The sequence below is a fragment of the Corvus moneduloides genome, chromosome 20 (assembly GCF_009650955.1).
Source record: "Corvus moneduloides isolate bCorMon1 chromosome 20, bCorMon1.pri, whole genome shotgun sequence".
NCBI classification, from domain to species: Eukaryota; Metazoa; Chordata; class Aves; order Passeriformes; family Corvidae; genus Corvus; species Corvus moneduloides.
In genome coordinates, this window is record NC_045495.1 from 4,647,122 (window position 1) to 4,663,599 (window position 16,478).

Here is a 16,478-nt window from a genome sequence, read left to right on the forward strand (position 1 = left end):
AAGCAAGCCTGATCCCAGCCTGGGCTGAGATCCCAGCCTGGGGGACATCCCTATGACCCCGAGGGCAGAGCTCAGCCTCGCAGCTGATGGGCTTCCCATGGCGCTGCCTCTGCTCCAGGTCCGGACCGGCCCTCGCTGTGTGGGAGCAGCTGCTGAGGAGAGACCCCATGTGGGTCTCTGCTTGAGCTGCCAGTGCCTCGGAACCAGCCAGAGTCTCCTGAGCTCTGTTGGCTCCTTCATTCTCCTGCAGGACTGCTGGCTACAAGTCACAGGGCTGAAAGGCCTTTTCCAGGCCATGTAGGTAAAGGGAGTGTGGATGCAAAGTGACAGCTTGTCCCTGCTGTTGGGTTTTTTGACTCGGATCTATAATTCTTTGTTCCCTTTCCCTCCTGGAGCACAGAAGCAACAGCAGTACTGGGAACAGCTCAGATCCTGCCACACAGCAGCACTCAGCACTTGCTGTGTCCAGTGCTTACAGGGCTGACCACTCAGGGGGGGCACTTTGGACCCTTCATTAAAAAAATGGAAGCAGAGGCTGGTGATTTGTTGGAGATCCAAGTGTCTGAGGGTCACTGCTGATCTCTCCCTGAGTCACAAGGCACTGATTATCCACTCACGGGCACCAGGCTGGCCTGCAGCGAGGAGGCAGAGCTGGGTGTCCTGCTGCCTGCAGGAAAAGAGGAGGAGAACTTGAAGAGTCCACAGAAGGTTCTGGAAGTGCAGGGTCTGTGCTGGAGGGCAGAACATCCGGGGAGCTGCTGGTCCCTGGCGCTGTGGGGCCGCGCTCGCAGTCGAGCTCCGGTTGAACGGATGCCAGCAGGGGATTAATGGGGATGTAGCAGAGATCAGTTGCACATTTGGCTCCTGAGACTTTTGTGAAATTAAGATGCAGCGTTTGAGGCAGTTGCTTCCCAGGACAGTCATTTAGAAAACCCAAGTATGTTTAATGGTACAATATGCCCTGAAGTACTTAGAAGGGAACTAGAAAGTAATACCATGACACAGGAAGAGAAAATCGTCCAGCCCTGCTAAACAGCTTCCGTGCTTAAAATAGGTAAAAGGTGAGGGGTAGCCAAGTCCTCTTTGGGCAGGATCTTGAGTGATTTATCTGGAAAAAATATGGAAAAGATGATGTTGTCCTAATTGGACTCTTGCTCCTAAAACCACAGGTAAGCAATTTATTAAAAGCTTCCGCCCGGCTCCTGACCTGCTGGTTCTGAGCTCAGTGGGGTTTACTGCATGCTGTTCCAGATGTGCTGTGGTATCAAAGCACAGCTGGCGGGGCTGAGGAAGCCCTCACTCCTTCTTGTTGTTATTCCATGGCAATAATCTTCATCTCCTCAGTAACAACCCATCCTGCAAAGGGCTCCTCCATCCCCAGAGTGCTGTCTGCCCTAGGAGGATGTTGCTGGATACACTGGATGTAGTCTGAGATTTCTCAAAATTAGGAAGTCTTTAGAAGCAATCAGTTTGCTCTAATTCTCTGGCTGTGCCCCAAATCCTGGGAAGTTGCCTTTTGCAGGGAAAGCAGTGCATTTGTACTGACAGAGCTGCTCCGTTCCGCACAGCTACAAAGTACAAGGGGCCTGTTTGTTCCAGCCCATGTTTTTGGGAAGGTAACAGAGACTTTGAACTGCTCCAGCAAACAGTGCCCGGGGAGAGGGTGCCCTGCTGGTAGAGGCACACCCAGGTGATGAAAAGCACCCATGAACTGTGGCTAAGAATAAAGCCATTTGTGTCTTTAAAAATAAAGCTGTCACCGTCCTGAAGTCTGTTGGGGAAGCCCAGCAGAATTGCCCGTGTGGGTTACCAGAAGTGGCTCATTAATCCAGCCCGTGGTGATATCACAAGATCTGAATCTCTTGGGGGAAGATAGAGGAAATTGCTTATGGAGGCCCCCGAGGTTGCCTGCCCTGGTTCCAGATGCCTCACCCACTGTGGGTTTTGGCTCCCTCACTCCCATGTGGGCACTTGATAATGTCACTGATAGCTGGTGTGGACACTTCGTGGGAGATATTCAGTCTGCTGGGTCTGGCTGTGGCTTTCTCTAGTGTAGGAACAAGAATCAATACAGCAAACTCTGCAGAAGAGGCAGTGGGACAGGAGGATCCCACACATTCCCACCCCCCCCCCCCCCCCCCCCCCCCAGTAGTTCCCAAGGTTTTGGGCAGCTTCTTGGTTATAAAATTGTCTTTGTGGGATGCCAGGTGAGGACTGTTGTGGGCAACCACATGTCAGTCATTTTTGGGGTTTGACTGTGCACTTTGCAATCATTTCAATTTTTCCCCCCACTTCAGCTCGGAGGTTGCTGAGGATCCAACAGCTTTGATAAGTGACCTCAGCTAATTCCCTTAGTGATGAAGAGCAGGATAAAGGTGTCAGATTTCCATGGGCGCTTGTGAGTGGTGTTGAAAGCTCACCCCATCCCCAGCCGTGGCCCCGCAGCCGCGGGCTGCTGTGTCCTGACGCGCGACAGCGGCGCTGCGGCTGCGGGGACCCGCTCCAGCTTTGACACTGTCAGCAGCTCCACGAGTCAGAGAGTCCCTGTCCTGTGGGGCTCGAAGTGATGAAGTTTAGGGGCTCAATCACAGTGCTGGAGAGTGTGTAGCCTGGGGGAGACAGGGCTCGGTGCCATGGGATCCGATGTTGCAGCGAGGAGTTCTGGAGGAAGCACGCTCTGGCCAGCATTCAATGCACTGGAATTGCCACATCCGCAATGTGGCACCAGTGTGTGCGTTTTGCTGCAGCCTTGGGAGTCCCACGGGCTGCTCCTGGTCCAAGTGAGCTGCTGGCCCCTTGGCACCTCTCCCAGATTGGTAGAAGTCAGTAGAAAAAAATGGTTGGTCAGAAATGACTCATAAAGGCCGTGTTTTGTGCCAAAAGAATGCTGCCTGTCGGTCACAGAGCAATCCCTCACTGTCCTCTCTAAGGAAGCAGCCTGCACCTTCATTCCCCACAGCTCCTGGATGGGAGACAGCACCCCAGGGATTCCCCCTTCCCCAGGAGATGTGACATGGGCTGCACCGTGCCCACTTCCCACCCCACATCCCAGGGCACAGCCTGCTCTCTCCAGCCTCTCTCTCTGTCTGCAGGATGGAGACTTTCCCTGCGGTGGCCGAGGAGGTCCTGAGGGAGTTCCAGGTGCTGCTGCAGCACAGCCCCCCTCCCATCGGAAGCACCCGCATGCTCCAGCTCGTGGCCATCAACATGTTTGCAGTGTACAACTCCCAGCCCAAAGGTACCACGTGCTGCTTGACGGGAACTGGCTGGGGATCAGCCGCTCCCCATGTGGAGAAGGGTGGGGGGGACACGCCAGATGGGGAGGTGGGAGTGGTGGTTGGATGCCTGTGGGTGTCAACACAAAGGGACCTTGGCTGGGCCTTGGAGCTGGCTGAGGTGTCTGAGGAGTGAGGAGGCATCGCATCCCCCAGGATCCTGAGTCATCAGCACAGAAGGAAGACGCTGCTTTATGGCTCTGCCTTCCCAGTGTTTAAGCTGGGCCCTGCTCGGTGCCTGTGCTTGCACCAGAAGGGCTGGGACAGTCTCAGAGCCCTCAGCTGTTGGCTGTGGCTGCCTGTGTCCGTGCCAGGGGTATGTGGTGCCACTCTCTGAAACACCAGGCTGGAGCCTGTGCCCCATATTAAGGCAGAGAACAACACAGATCCAGTGTTAATCACCGTCCTCCTCTCACTTCATCCACCCAGCGGCCCAGATGGTCTCAACCATTGACAAGTTTAATGTGCTGGGCAGCAGAGATGCCACCAAACCAGAGTCTCTTCACTGAGTTTAAAATGATGCTTCCAGGGATTGTGTTTTGCCCTGTGTCCCCTCCAACACACACTCAGCAGCAGTACCCAGGTCTGCCTGAGCCGTGTGTTTGGGAGCAGGGATGGGGCTGCTCTCCCTGGGTGGGAGGAAGCGGCATTTCACATGCTGATGGCTTGGGATTTAGATCCCAAAGATGAAGGCCTGCAGCTGATGGATTTCAGCTAAAGCCGGCATGTGGGCGATCAGGCGGAGCCCCACAGCGCTGCTGCTGGAAGATCCCTCTCTCGTGAGCCAGTTGGCCACTTGTCAGGCTAGCGGTCAGTGGCCAAGGTCAGCTGATGGAGTAAACTGTTGCCGGCCAGAGGGCTGGGAAGTGGCTCCCGTGTGCTGTGCCTGCCTTGCAGGCACTCTCCTCTCCTGGAGGGAGCTGTCAATCCCACTGGCGAGGCAGCCGTGCCCTCCTGCCTGCCAGATGCCAGCTAACGACAGCGTGTTTATCTTTGAGCTGCAAAGTACTTTGCGATTATAAGCAAATGCCTCTGCGTGACGGTAATTATTGTATTCCTAATGTTAATAATACCCCTGGTAGGTGAATTAATAGTGGTGTCTGTGCCACAGACAGGAGCGGGTGGGAAGGAGAGGATGAGATTTGTCTGGGATGGATGGCAAGCCCCTTTGGCAGAGCTGGAAACAATCCCAGCTCTCAAACCGCTGGGCTGTGCTCGTCCATCCATAGCCGAGTTGTGGATGTGTGTGAGTGACAGAGGGAGTGCTTTTTATCTCATGAAAAATAAGTATTCTCAGAGTTTCTGCCTCCTGTGTGGGTAGCTGCCAGCTGCTCCCAGCTTTTGGATCTCAGGAGAAAGCAAACCTATTCATGCCGGGGCCTGCGGGCTGCGTGCGGAGCAGGTGGCAGTGCCCATGGAATGCCTGCAGGTCGGATGGCACCACGGCTGCCATCTGATGCCAAGGGTCCTTCAGGGATTTCCCTGAGGGCTCTTTGCTCTGGTGACCCTGAAATATCGCTGAGAGTGTTGTTGGCAAAGCAAACCCTGCTGTCAGCGCGAATGCCCCGGTGGTCTCGGAGCGCTCGTGCGCCGAGTGCTGGCACAGCACAGGTTGGGCTTGCTGCCGACGCTGCGATACTGGGAAGAGCTGGGTGCAGATGGAAATCACAAGCAGAACAGCAAAGGGCCTGGAGTTTAGAAGGAAGGCAGGAATGTTGGAATGATTACGGAGTGCCCTGCACGGAGCAAGGGTGCTGGCTCGCTCCCCAGCGTGTGGGCTGCTGTGGGCAGGGGCCTGGCGGGAGCGCGCGGCAGGAACACTGTCGGGAAGGTGCGGGTTTCCATTTCCCAGCACATGAGTCACCTCCCTGTGCTGCAGCAGCAGGGGCAGCAGCGGGAGCCAGGGGGCCGAGCCGCCCCTGTGGGCCTGTGGGAGGCTGGCGGGATACAGGGAGCAGTCCCACCCTGCCTGCATCCCAAATTGCCAGGAAGCGTTGCTGGGGAGCCGGCTGTAGTCAGAGCTTGGCTGTGTCCACACCACAGAGCTGGATCTAACTTTGCAGTTGGACCAAACAGCCTCCGGAGATCTCCTCCTACTGAAATCCTCCTGCAAATCTGGGAGCAGAGCGTGTCTGTGTCCTTCCCATCACACGGGCCTGACACTCAGCTTGCAGTAGCAGGAGGAGATCCGGGGGTTTGGGGCTGGGAGGGAGGTCTGAGCCTCTCTTCCCTGCTGTCCAGGGGTGTTCTCTTCAGGGATAGCTGCTCCCTCCCTTCCCTGCTGTGTGTTTCCAGGTCTCTGGAGCCCCAGCTATTCCTGAGAAACTTGTAAATGTGCTTGTTCCTCCACGTGTGGTGTGTAGCAAATCCCTGGTGCTGAGATCCAGTGGTGCTGGCAGTCATGGTGTGGTATCACTGGCATAACAGTCACAATGTGGGGAATTCTATGAAATTTTTAACCCCTGCATAAGAACTTCTAAGCACAGATTCAGGTATTATGAAAAAGGGAACTTGAAGAATTAAATGCAGCATTAAACACCTGTCCTCCCTCTTCCTCAGGCTTACACCAAACGCAATCCTGCCCCATCTCAGCCTCAGTTTCTCCCATTTTTGGATTGTGCTCAGTCTGTCCCAGCCCTTCAGTGAGGCAATGGGCAGCACGGGAGGTTGGGACTTGTGCATGATGGTTTATATCTGCTGCTCTTTGCTTTGTATTCCTATGCTTTTGCTGTGGTGTGGGTTGTCTGTGGTCCCTCGGGGGTGCCCCTGTCCTGGCACGTGTCCTCCATATGGCATTTCTCACATGTCCTCTCTGTCTCTGCTCTCAGCCACTGCCACTCTCATAAACCAACCAACCGCAAGGTCGCCGTGTGCTCTTCTGACAGGGTGGCTTTTTTTGTGCTGTGTTTAAACTGGTTTCAAAACCAGTCAGCTGTGAGCAGCACGTGGCATTTCACATCCTCCTCCCACACAGGTTGCTGCTGTGGTTACCTGAACCCTGCAGTGGGTGCCAGGGCTCAGGTGAGCACAGGCAGGGCTCCGTGGCCCATGCAGCTGAGCTGTGGTTGTCCCCAGGGACAGGGCACACTGGAGCTGGTCTCAGCTGCCTGTGCAGCCAGGCAGCACTGGGAAGATCCTGGGAGATGAATTGGATCTGTTGTTTTCTCTGACAGAGGAAGCCAAAGAATTCCCACATGAAGTGCATCCCCTGCTGTTCAGCATCAAACAGTGTGTTCCTGCTTTGTCCAGGGAGGCGTGCAGCCAGTGAGGGTCCCACTCACCCGGCTCCCTCCTGTCAGGAGCACTCCAGGTGTGAAAAAACTTCTTGCAGACCTCAAACCCAGGGGGCAGGGAGTGCCCCCCCAGGGCAGAGAGGCAGAGAGAGTGGCCACTCTGTATGACAGACTTGCAGTTGCTGGAGCTTTCCAGGATGGGACGTAGGCTACCATTGTTTTGGGCCATCCTGGGCTCTGGCTGGGGCGGGACTGTAGTGGGGTGGCCCGTTTAACAGTTTGGTAGCCATCTGCACAACCAACTCACAGAGAAGTTTGGATCCCTTTATCCTGACCACAAACACGCCAAGAATTTTAATTTTTTTTTAATTCTGTAATTTGGGGAAATAAAACTCTGGTTTCTGAAAAGACTAATTGAAGCCGTGCTTGCGGCAGGGGCATCTCGGTGAGTGGAGAGAGAGAAACCCCCTCCCAGCCCATCTGTGCCCAATTTACTCCGATCTGGCCTCTCTGAGGCTTTTTTCTTTCTCTCTCTCTTTAATAATTTGTTTTATAATTCCTGGAATCAAACCCATCTCAGACACACTGTTTTATTTTACTGTATTATTGGATTATACTTCCTATAAATCACTGGATGTTATTCATAGGCCACCACCAGAATAACTTCCCCTCTCCCCCCTTCACCCCCCCCCGACAGCCCCGCATTCCAAACAAGCGCGCACCAAAGTGGGGGTGCAGCAGCACGGGGCACCCTAGAGACACTTCCCGGAAATCCCAGCAAATTTGCCTGGCTGCGGGTGTGAAGCATCAGGCTGCAGCACCTGGATGCCTTCTGGCACTCTCGGGCCGGTCGCTTGTGGAGGTTGTTAGGAGGTCGGGCTTAGGTGGAAGTGGAGAGGGGAGGGAGCTGCCATATGTGCATCCTCAGCACATGGAGGGAATGAAGTTGCATCCCCCAGGGCCGAGCAGAGCCAGGGCACAGAGGCACAGGGAGGTTCTGGCCAAGTGTGTTGCTTTAGCTGAGGATTGGGAAAGTGGAAAACCAGCGGGAAGTGACAGTTTGGGCATAGGGCATCTGCTCTGCCAGGGTCAGTGGGCGAGGAGGAAAACCTACTGCTTGTGCTCTGACAGTGGGGCTGTGCTCATGTGGGGTGTGAGGAGGGCTCAGAAGGCCCCCAGTGTGGCAGGGCAGGCTGGGCTTTGCTCTGCAGACCCTGGGTCTGTCTTCTCGAGTGGAACATGGGTCAGGTTCTCTGTGCAAGGTGGTGTCAGCTGGGAAACCTCGAAGGCTCGTGCAGAAAAGGAGGTTTCACAGCAGCAGCTTCAGAACAGTATCTGTGGCTTTTGCCACACCAGTGTCCTCATGCCGGTGCCGAGCAGGTCAGTGCTGCAGGGGTTGGAGAGACTCTCCCTGGTTCAGAGAGGAGCTGCTGTCCCACAGCTGTGACTGCAGCCTGTGCAAGGATTTGCTAAGGCCCATGGCCCTGCTTGCTCCTTGAACACCGACACCAGCTTGAGATGCAGATCTTGCCCAAGTCTTGATACAGACAAGGAAGGATCTGTAGGTTAGTACAAATCCCCTGCAGTGCTTAAGCAGGTACAGGACTTCCCCTTTTCACTGGAGAGGACAGGTCAGAGCCCTGAGATGAGGCTGTGCTGTGGTAACCAGCAGCCTGCTCTGCTGCCATCCCGCCCTGATCACAGCCCTGTGCCGGACACAGCGGGTCTCGCTTTGCTGACCACAGCTGCTCGGGCTTGCAGCCTAAACCCTTAAAATATCCCCAGAGATGGTGCAGAGGCTGGTGGTGTCTGCCCTCAGCAGAGCCTCAGCTCTGACCATTGCCACGGGCTCATTTCTGCCGCTCAGACCCAGCTGTGCTCAAAGAGCCGAGTGCAGCATCAGAAAAGGCTCAGAGGAAGCACCTTCTGATCACCTGCGGCCTCATCTTGATGTCTTCTCATGAAGCTCTAACCACATCTTGCATGTTGGAACTGACAAAAGATGTAGGGAGTCGAATGCAAGACAGTCCAGTGCATTTGCCCGAGTTTAAAAATAAAGCAGTGCTGTGGGTAGCTGCCTTGGTTTGGTGGAGTTATAAAATTAGGCACAAAAGAAAGCTTAATAAACCTCAGGCTGTAGATAGCAGCAGAAGCAACTCAATCTTTCCCTGTCTGGGGACCAGAACTGAATCCTTTTCTCTCTTATTTGTGTGGTAAATACACACTTCAGCTGTGGGCTGTGACACCTTTGGGCTAAACAACCAGGAGGCTGATGAAGCTGTCACATTGCAGGGCTGTGTTGTGGGGATGCTGAGCATCTGCAGCCCTGTGCTCCGTTGAGAGCAGAGCCTGAGGTCCCTCCACCTGCCTGGGGGACTTGGTTTGTAGTGCAAAGCCCACTTGATGCGGGGAGGCTGGAGTTGAGCAGTTTGACATCTGGCTTTCTCTGGGTGCTGGGGCTTTGGTGGTTGTACAGCAATTGCGGACTGAGGTGCGTGCACTGAGATCTCCAGCTGCACCTGGCAGTCGCTGCGCGACTTCCCCTGTGAGACTGGGCAGTGCTGTCTTTAGCGAGGTGGTGTTAAGATATAACACTTCCCAAGGCCTTAAGTTCGGAGGAACTGGATGTTTTAATTTATCTTTCCCCTCCTTTCACATTGTTGCTTATATTTGCTTTGCATTTGAGTGGTAATGAGGAGAGGAAACCCAGAGGAGGGCTGGGCGATTCTGGTGTCCATCCTTCCCCTTGCTGCCTGCCTTGCACTGAGGTTCCTGAGCAAGCTGGTTCTGTGATGTCACTGCCTTGGCAAAGGGCTTTTACACTTAACCTGTTGTTTAGTGATATCTGCTACTTCCTGTGTCCAGACACAGCCCAGACCTTGAGATATGTGAGCAGGAGGAAGGGTTGAAGTGGTGCAGGGAGGGATTCCTGCATTGCTCATCTCAGGAGCCACACAACTTCCTGTGCTGAGCCTCCTAAGGGACATGTACGTGTCCAGAGATGGCAGCTGACCCTCCAGGGTTTCTCCTCTGAGCCACTGGGAGTGTTGGAGGTTGGCACAGTTGCTGGGAACTGGCGGCGCCTTTCCCTTCAGGGAAGGAAACTGTCTCGGACTTGAGACACATCAGTAAAGTTCAGGTAAAATAATTCTGGCCCAGACGTTTCTTCAGAGTCTTGCTCTCGGGCTCTTGAGGCTGGTGGCAGCAATGTTTAGACCAAAGTCTTCCTTTGCTTATTCCCCTCAGTTCCTGTTTAAAAGGCAGATTGTCACATATTTGGGGATTTATTTACCGTAATTGGAGTTATTTTCCTGGCTGCTGGCTTCTGCCCTCTGATGCAAGACTCCTCAGTGAAACGTGTGTCCAGAAAGCCATGTGACTTTTTTTTCCCCTTGCCACAAGTGCCAGCAGGAGATGCAATAATCAACGCGCTGCAGGGAATTTCCACTGGCAGTTCAGGTTTCTGAAATCTAGACATTGGCTTGGGAGGCAAAAGATTGAGCAGGGCTTTGTGGCAGGGAAGGGAAAGGTTTCCAGCAAAATTGAGTGTTTGCTGGTGTGTCAGACTCTCCACTCCTGCCCTCCAGCTCAAGTGCAGCAAATACCCCATCGAGCAGTGTTGGATGGGCTTGCTGGGGGCTTCTGCCTGGTCTGCCTGTCACACAAGCACATCCTTACATCTGCCCTTGAAGCTGTTCCACGGGGTGATACCGGGATCTCATTTCAGGGCAACAAATAGAGGGGAAATGATTTGTAAACACAAAGCCTGAGTCTGCTTCAGAGCCAAGCTTCAGCAGCCCAAGCAGCAAATCAGGACAGAGCCAGTGACAGGTGAGGTGAGGTTGGAGAGGCTTTGCTGTGGTTCCAAGGCACGGCCAGCTCTGCAAACACTGAATCCAACCCACTGTTTGGACGAAGAAGCAGCGTCGCTGTGTAAAATGAAAGGCAGGAAATGGAGCAGTGGCACGCTGTGTCCGTCTGTCCAGCTGTAAAACAAGAAAGGAGGTGCTGAGGCTGCTGTCCTGGGTCTCTGCATCTCCCCAGCTTTGGTGGTGGAGAAAGAGGGGTGCCAGGGAGTCAGAGTGAGGTGCACCAGGTGCAGCAGCTTTGGTGAAGCTTTAGATGTTTGCAGCGTGACAGGAAATCCTCTCGCTTTTGAAGAGATATTTCTGATTCTTTAATGTGCCTTGCACCTTTGATTTCCTCATGCTTTTAAGCAGCACCAAGTCAATTACTGTATTTCTGTTTAATTCTCTGAGAGAACACTGTATAATTAGGCTAATTATGCTGCTTTGTGAAGTTGTAAAACTCCTGATTGAGCTTGCGGGGCTGTTTTATAACCCGCCAGGTGTAGGCAGGGAGGGCTGCCCACCCCGTGCCCTGTGCAGGTTTGGGTGCTGCCTGCCAGCTCGGTGAGGGTAGTTCCTTCCCAGAGGCTGCCCCACGGGCTCATCCCCTGCCAGCTCCGTCCTGCCTTCCTCTTTTCACAGGCTGCAACCCCTCTGGGAATCCTGTGCCTGGTGCTGGGGGGGCTCCTTGGGATCTCTTCTTGCCGTAATGTTGAGATCAGGAGCGGCAGCATAGCCAGGGCTGTGTTTCTACTCTTGAGTGGTCTGGAATGAGGAGGTGACCCCCCACAGGTTTAGGTGTGGAGATCTTTTATTTTCCCTAATTAGGCTGCCTGTGCCGTGCAGCAGGTTCTTGGCAGCACAGAGCAGGCTCTGCCTGAGCTAAGTGACAGTCAGGAGGAAGGTGTGACCTTCAGCTGTCACCCTGGCTGTGTGATGCTCACTCCACCTTCACTGAACAGGACAGTTTAACCCTGGCTGAGTGACAGCCCTGAAGGCACATGGCCTTTCTCTAATGGAACGGTCATTTTTAATGCTGGTCGGTGTGGCTGGTGATGGCTGTGGTGGCCTTAGAGCTGGCTCCTAGGTGACACACAGAGGGCACAAGTGATTTGTCTGCCCCTGAGGCTCTCAGGTCCCACTCCAGAGAAGCAGACAGGAGTGTGTCGCTGTGGGATGGGAAGGAGATACACTATGGGGATGGGTTTGGCTGTGGAGCTTCTCCCATCCCTCCTGGGATCATCTGGCCCCTTGACCCTGGCTCAGTGAACTCCCGGTGCTTCTCCACCGGCCCCGGGAGCGGAGCAGGAGCGTCTTGCGTAAGCAGCGCCTGCTCTCCGGGTAATGGCACGGGGATGGAGAAGGAGGCTCCGGCTGCCAAAGGCGGGTTGGGAACAGCATAAACCCTTCAGCCTGAGGAGCCAAGGGCTGACAACCCTCGTGCCTGGTGCTGGGATCGGAGCTCGTCCTGCCCGGGGGGCCCCAAGCGAGCGCGGGGCCGTGGCGGAGAGCGGCCAAAGGCGGCCACATGGGCCCGGGTGGCTTTATAAAAGCAGGCGCAGCGGAAGTGATGCTCCCAGGCCCATCTGCACGGGGAGCGGGAGACGCGCCCCAGCTGGTGCGAGGCCCTGGCAGCCCCGGGAGCTGCCGTCTGCTGGGGTTTACTGCTGTCTACGTTGAAACACGGCTCGGGAAGGACGGGAGGGGGGTCGGTGGCACGGTGCCAGTCCCAGTTCTCCTGGCCTTCTCGTTCCTCTCTCCTCCTCCTCCTCCCCGCTCCCTCCAATGCTTTAAAGTCACATTTCCAGGCCAGACATAGAATTAATCTCTGGGCACTTCACATTGCTGGCAGCGCAAAGCAGGATGTGGGATCTTTTTTTCTCTCTCTCTGCGTCTTGGCTGACTTTTTTACCTCTCGAAGAATTTGGAAGGGCCGTGAGATTCCCCCCACCCCCCCTCGCCTCAGTGCCGTGCAGTTTTTCAGCACGCTGATCACCCTGCTGTGGCTTCACCCTAATAGATTTCATATGCTGACACAGTTGACATCAGTACCAAACTATTTTACATGTGATCTGGTGTATTTCCTGAGGAAATCTGCAAGATATTTATTAAGAACTAATAAAATAAACCTCTCCATGAGCTTTTAGGTAGTTTTCAATTTTTCATGTCTCTCTTGTTTCCTCTTATCAATGAGTTTCTATTTTCTCCCTCCTCTCTGACCATTGCAAAAGGAAACAAAAATAAATGTTTTAAACCGTTCCTGAATGGACACTGGGAATATTTCTGTAGTGATGTATTAGCAAAGTTGTATTTTTAGGGCTGTATTGTCAAGACTAAAAATATCCCGCTGCAGTGCATCCTTTTTATAGGGCTTTGTGTGTGTGTGTGTGTATGTGTGCTGAGCATTGTACAAGTTTGCACCAATGTGTAAAGGTCTTTGTACAACTGCAGCATTGCCTCCCCATCGCAGCTGGATTCCATTAGGCCTTGGAAATTAGTGTAATCCTGGTTAAGAAAGGGGAAAAAAAAAAAAAATTAATCAATCTCGCAGAGCCGCGTTTCCCCAGCTGAGCCGGGATACCTGCGTGGCAGCCGCGCTCCGAAGGGCTCCAGCAGCCGGTGGTTTTGCCACGGCTTTCCTGCCACGGAGGAGTGTTCCCTGACGGAGAACAGCGGCTCTGCTTCCCCCGGAGCAGCGGAGTTCAGGCAGGACGGGCTGTGGGCTGCAGTCACCCCGCGGGTTCTGCTCATGTGTCACGCTTGGGAACCGCTTTGGGGCCGCGCTGCGCTGGCCCGGCAGGAGCGTGTGTGTTTGTGTGTAGCTGGGAGCAGGCTGGATGCTTCGCGTTCTCAGAGGGATTTTCTACCTCTCTGCTATTTGTGTCTCCTTCAATTAACTGCGATTGCAACAGAGAGAACCAAAGGTGGGCGCCAGGCTGCGAAGCCGCCTCCCCTCCGCGCTGGTTGCGGGGGTCCCGTGTGCCGCGGCCGCTGCCCGGGGCGCGATGGGAGGCGGCTCTGCCTCTCCGTCACGTGTGATGGACGCAGCCCTTTCCAAACACAGTTTCCCCTCCGGCTCGCGTCCGCGGATCCCGGCGTGGCGCTGCGGCCGTCACTCCTGTCCCCAGCAGCAGCCTTGCGTCACAGGCCGTGGGTGCAGCGGCTGACGGGGACCTGACGGCCGGGCCGGCGCCGTGCGCATGGCACACGCGGCGCGCCGCGCTCCCCCTCCGTCTCCTCCGAGCCGCTCTCCGTTCACTCGCGGGTTCCTCGTAGCTTTCCTGTCTGCTGCCGTCTGGAGAGCCACAGCCTCTCTGCTTCCTGTAGAGCAGTTCAGCGAAAGCAGTAATTAGGGCCCGTAAAAATTTATTTTATTAGCGAGAAGTGTTGGTGGGTAATTGGCCATAATTTGAACCCAGCCAGATTGGAGATTAATAAAAAAAAATTATATATATATATATATATATTTAAAAAAAAAATCACAGAGAGATCTTTTTACCAGAAACACCAGGGCTGTGAGCTGGAAACCCTTCCCGAGGCGGGCGGGACGGGATGGGATGGCGGCTGCGGAGAGGGCGGCCGGCAGCGAGCGCCTGTGCTGTACCCGTCCTTGAGGGTGTTTGACACTGGCATGGGAAGAAAGGAAACCTTGTTTTCCAAGAACTCTGCTCTTTCTCAGCTTGATAAGCATTTAAAATAAAAGCTGCACAATTGGAATTGGCAGGGCATCCTCATTCTTTTGTCTGTCTGTTTATTTTTTTCCCCTCATCCCTCGACATGTGTGCTACAGCCCAGGGTTACTACACCCCGTGGAACCACAGGCCTGGAGCTCTGCAGGCGCACCACGAGCTCTGCCCACCCCCGGCCTGGCTCTTTGAAGCCTGGCAGAACAACAGAGATCCAGCCCCGACCCTGGCAGCCTCCTGATGGCCAGGGCACTGAAGTCCTTGACAAAACGTGTGTTCTCAGCCCCTTTTGGCTCCCCCTTCGCTCGCGGGGCAGCAAACCCAGGGCTGCGCCTGGAGCCGGAGCGGTGGTTTTGGAATCAGGCTGCGACTGCACTATATGGACCCGATGGCTTTGGTATTTATAGGCTTGGTTGGAGTAGCTTGAGCGTGGCCAACGGAGCGGGAGCGGCTTGAGGGCCGACGCTCATCCCGACGGAGGGTGATTGGAGAACTCCCCGCTCCGGGAGGACGGAAGAGTCAAGCCCCTCTGCACACATGTCACGCGCGGTTACTGCCGGTTGAATCACACCAGGGAGTTACTTCAGGCTACTAGCCCTGGTTGTTGCTTTGGTGTAAGTTACTCGGGGCGTTCCTTCAGGTCCGTAGTGCTTGCTTTTTGCTTGGCAGCCTCGGGGCTGGGACCTGGTGTAACCGTTTCCCAAGGAATATTTTTGGTTTGAAAACTGAAGGTCAGCAGTTCGCAAGGGCTGCGCTTGCAGCCAACTCTGTGGTTCGCCTTGTGCCACCGGGCCAGCAGCACTTGAAATCCTGATCAATTGATCTGCAACACTATGAAACCACGAAGGGCGACTGCCAGTTAAAACTCCCCGTCTCGCCCCATTTTCCCCACCCAAAGTGTCTTTCTGCCCATATCCCCTTTCTTGCCGCCTGTCTCCCTCCCTCCCTTTCGGCTGTGTATTGGAGTTTTTGTCTATCTTTTTCCATCTCTCTGTCTCTTTTCATAACAGTTTTTAATAATGTTTTAGTTAGTTCCAGCCTTTTCCCTCAATGGATCCCATTGGAAAATGCATTTGAAAGGAAACAGTTATACACTTCCCTTCCTTTGAAACTCTGTTGGCACCTTTTCCAGTGCAGTAAACCATACAACATGGATTTTCAAAGTTTCCAAACACAGACATGCTGGCGTTAAATTTATGAAAAAATATTTTATTCGGCTGTATAGTAACTATGAGTCTCCGAGCTGCTGGTCACAGTGAAATCGAAGCTCGCTTTGGAACTGCAACAGGTTTTCAAATCTCTGCAGGAAACGGCGCTGGAGCTCGCAGCTCCCTCATGTCCTCCTGCCAGGAGACACAGCAGCAAACAAAAGGGGTGCTGGGGCACCCCAGGGTGAGCCCACCACCCACCAGCACAGCCTCTCCCTCTGTATGGCCGTGCTGGGAATGCTGCAGCAACGGTAGCTGCAGGGAATATCGTGGTCGTGCCAATCCTATCTCAAATCACGGGGGAAAAGAGGAATTTGGCATAAAAGTGTGATGTCTTACGCTTGTTAATGAATGTGGAGGGTTCAGGCTCTTTAGTTCCTGAGTGCCGTGGCGGGGGCTCCATCGCCAGTGCGAGCCCTCACGTGCGTTGGGACCCGAGGCTCCGGCTCCATGTGAGTTGTTGGAGCACTGAGATCGTATTTTCTAACAGGGGGGCTCGGATGTTAAACTTCCTGGAATGGTTTCTCTGCGTGCTGTTGGTTTGTGCCTGTGGTCACGGCCCTTCCCGCAGGGAATCGCTCGCTCGACACCTGAGAACCTCCCTTTGCGTGGCACCACTCGGAGCTGAATTCTTGCCAGATTTCCACAGAAGACCACAGCCCCCATTCACCACGAGAGGTCTGGTGGGTGAATCTGGCTGTATCCTCACAAGGAGCATTTTGAGGGGTTGTTCCCAAGCAGAGCGAGCCTCGAAGGCTGTGCCCAGTGGCACTTGAGGTGTGGTGTAAGGCAGATAAAACCTCCTGTGATAGACAAGGTGATGATATGGCAGAGAGATCCCAGGCTCAATTTTCCTGTTGTCCTTTTAGTTGTAAAATTCCTTTCCGTTCTCATGGGAGTTTTCCAGAGAAGTCACTGATTGAGTGTTATCGCTGTGCTCGGTGCCACATGGAGTGTAGGAAGAGCTACAAGATTCAGGTCCAAATAATTGGATAGTGTAAACTCACTGGTTTGTGCTCAAAGCATTTTGGGTTTGGGTGCCTTTTTTCCTGGTACCTCTAACAAGTACTGATGGGGAACTGAGCTTAAAGGATTTCCTAGTCCCTTGACTGCCCACCTTGAGCTGCAGGAGTTGGAGTTCTCCTAAAAAAATCCTTTGGGAGTTGCCTTTGATCCTACTCAAAGCAGAGTTGCCCGGTGTCTGCAAATTCCATCCCTTCCGTGTCAC

The 16,478-nt window shown here is 54.1% G+C and overlaps 1 protein-coding gene across 1 annotated transcript in view; it reads left to right on the top strand.

Moving 5' to 3' along the window:
- SMG6 (SMG6 nonsense mediated mRNA decay factor) overlaps positions 1-16,478 on the top strand; it is a 105,738-nt gene that overhangs the window by 23,692 nt on the left and 65,568 nt on the right. Inside the window, 1 exon segment of the mRNA XM_032129869.1 lies at positions 3,093-3,238. Coding sequence (XP_031985760.1) covers positions 3,093-3,238 — 146 coding nt within the window.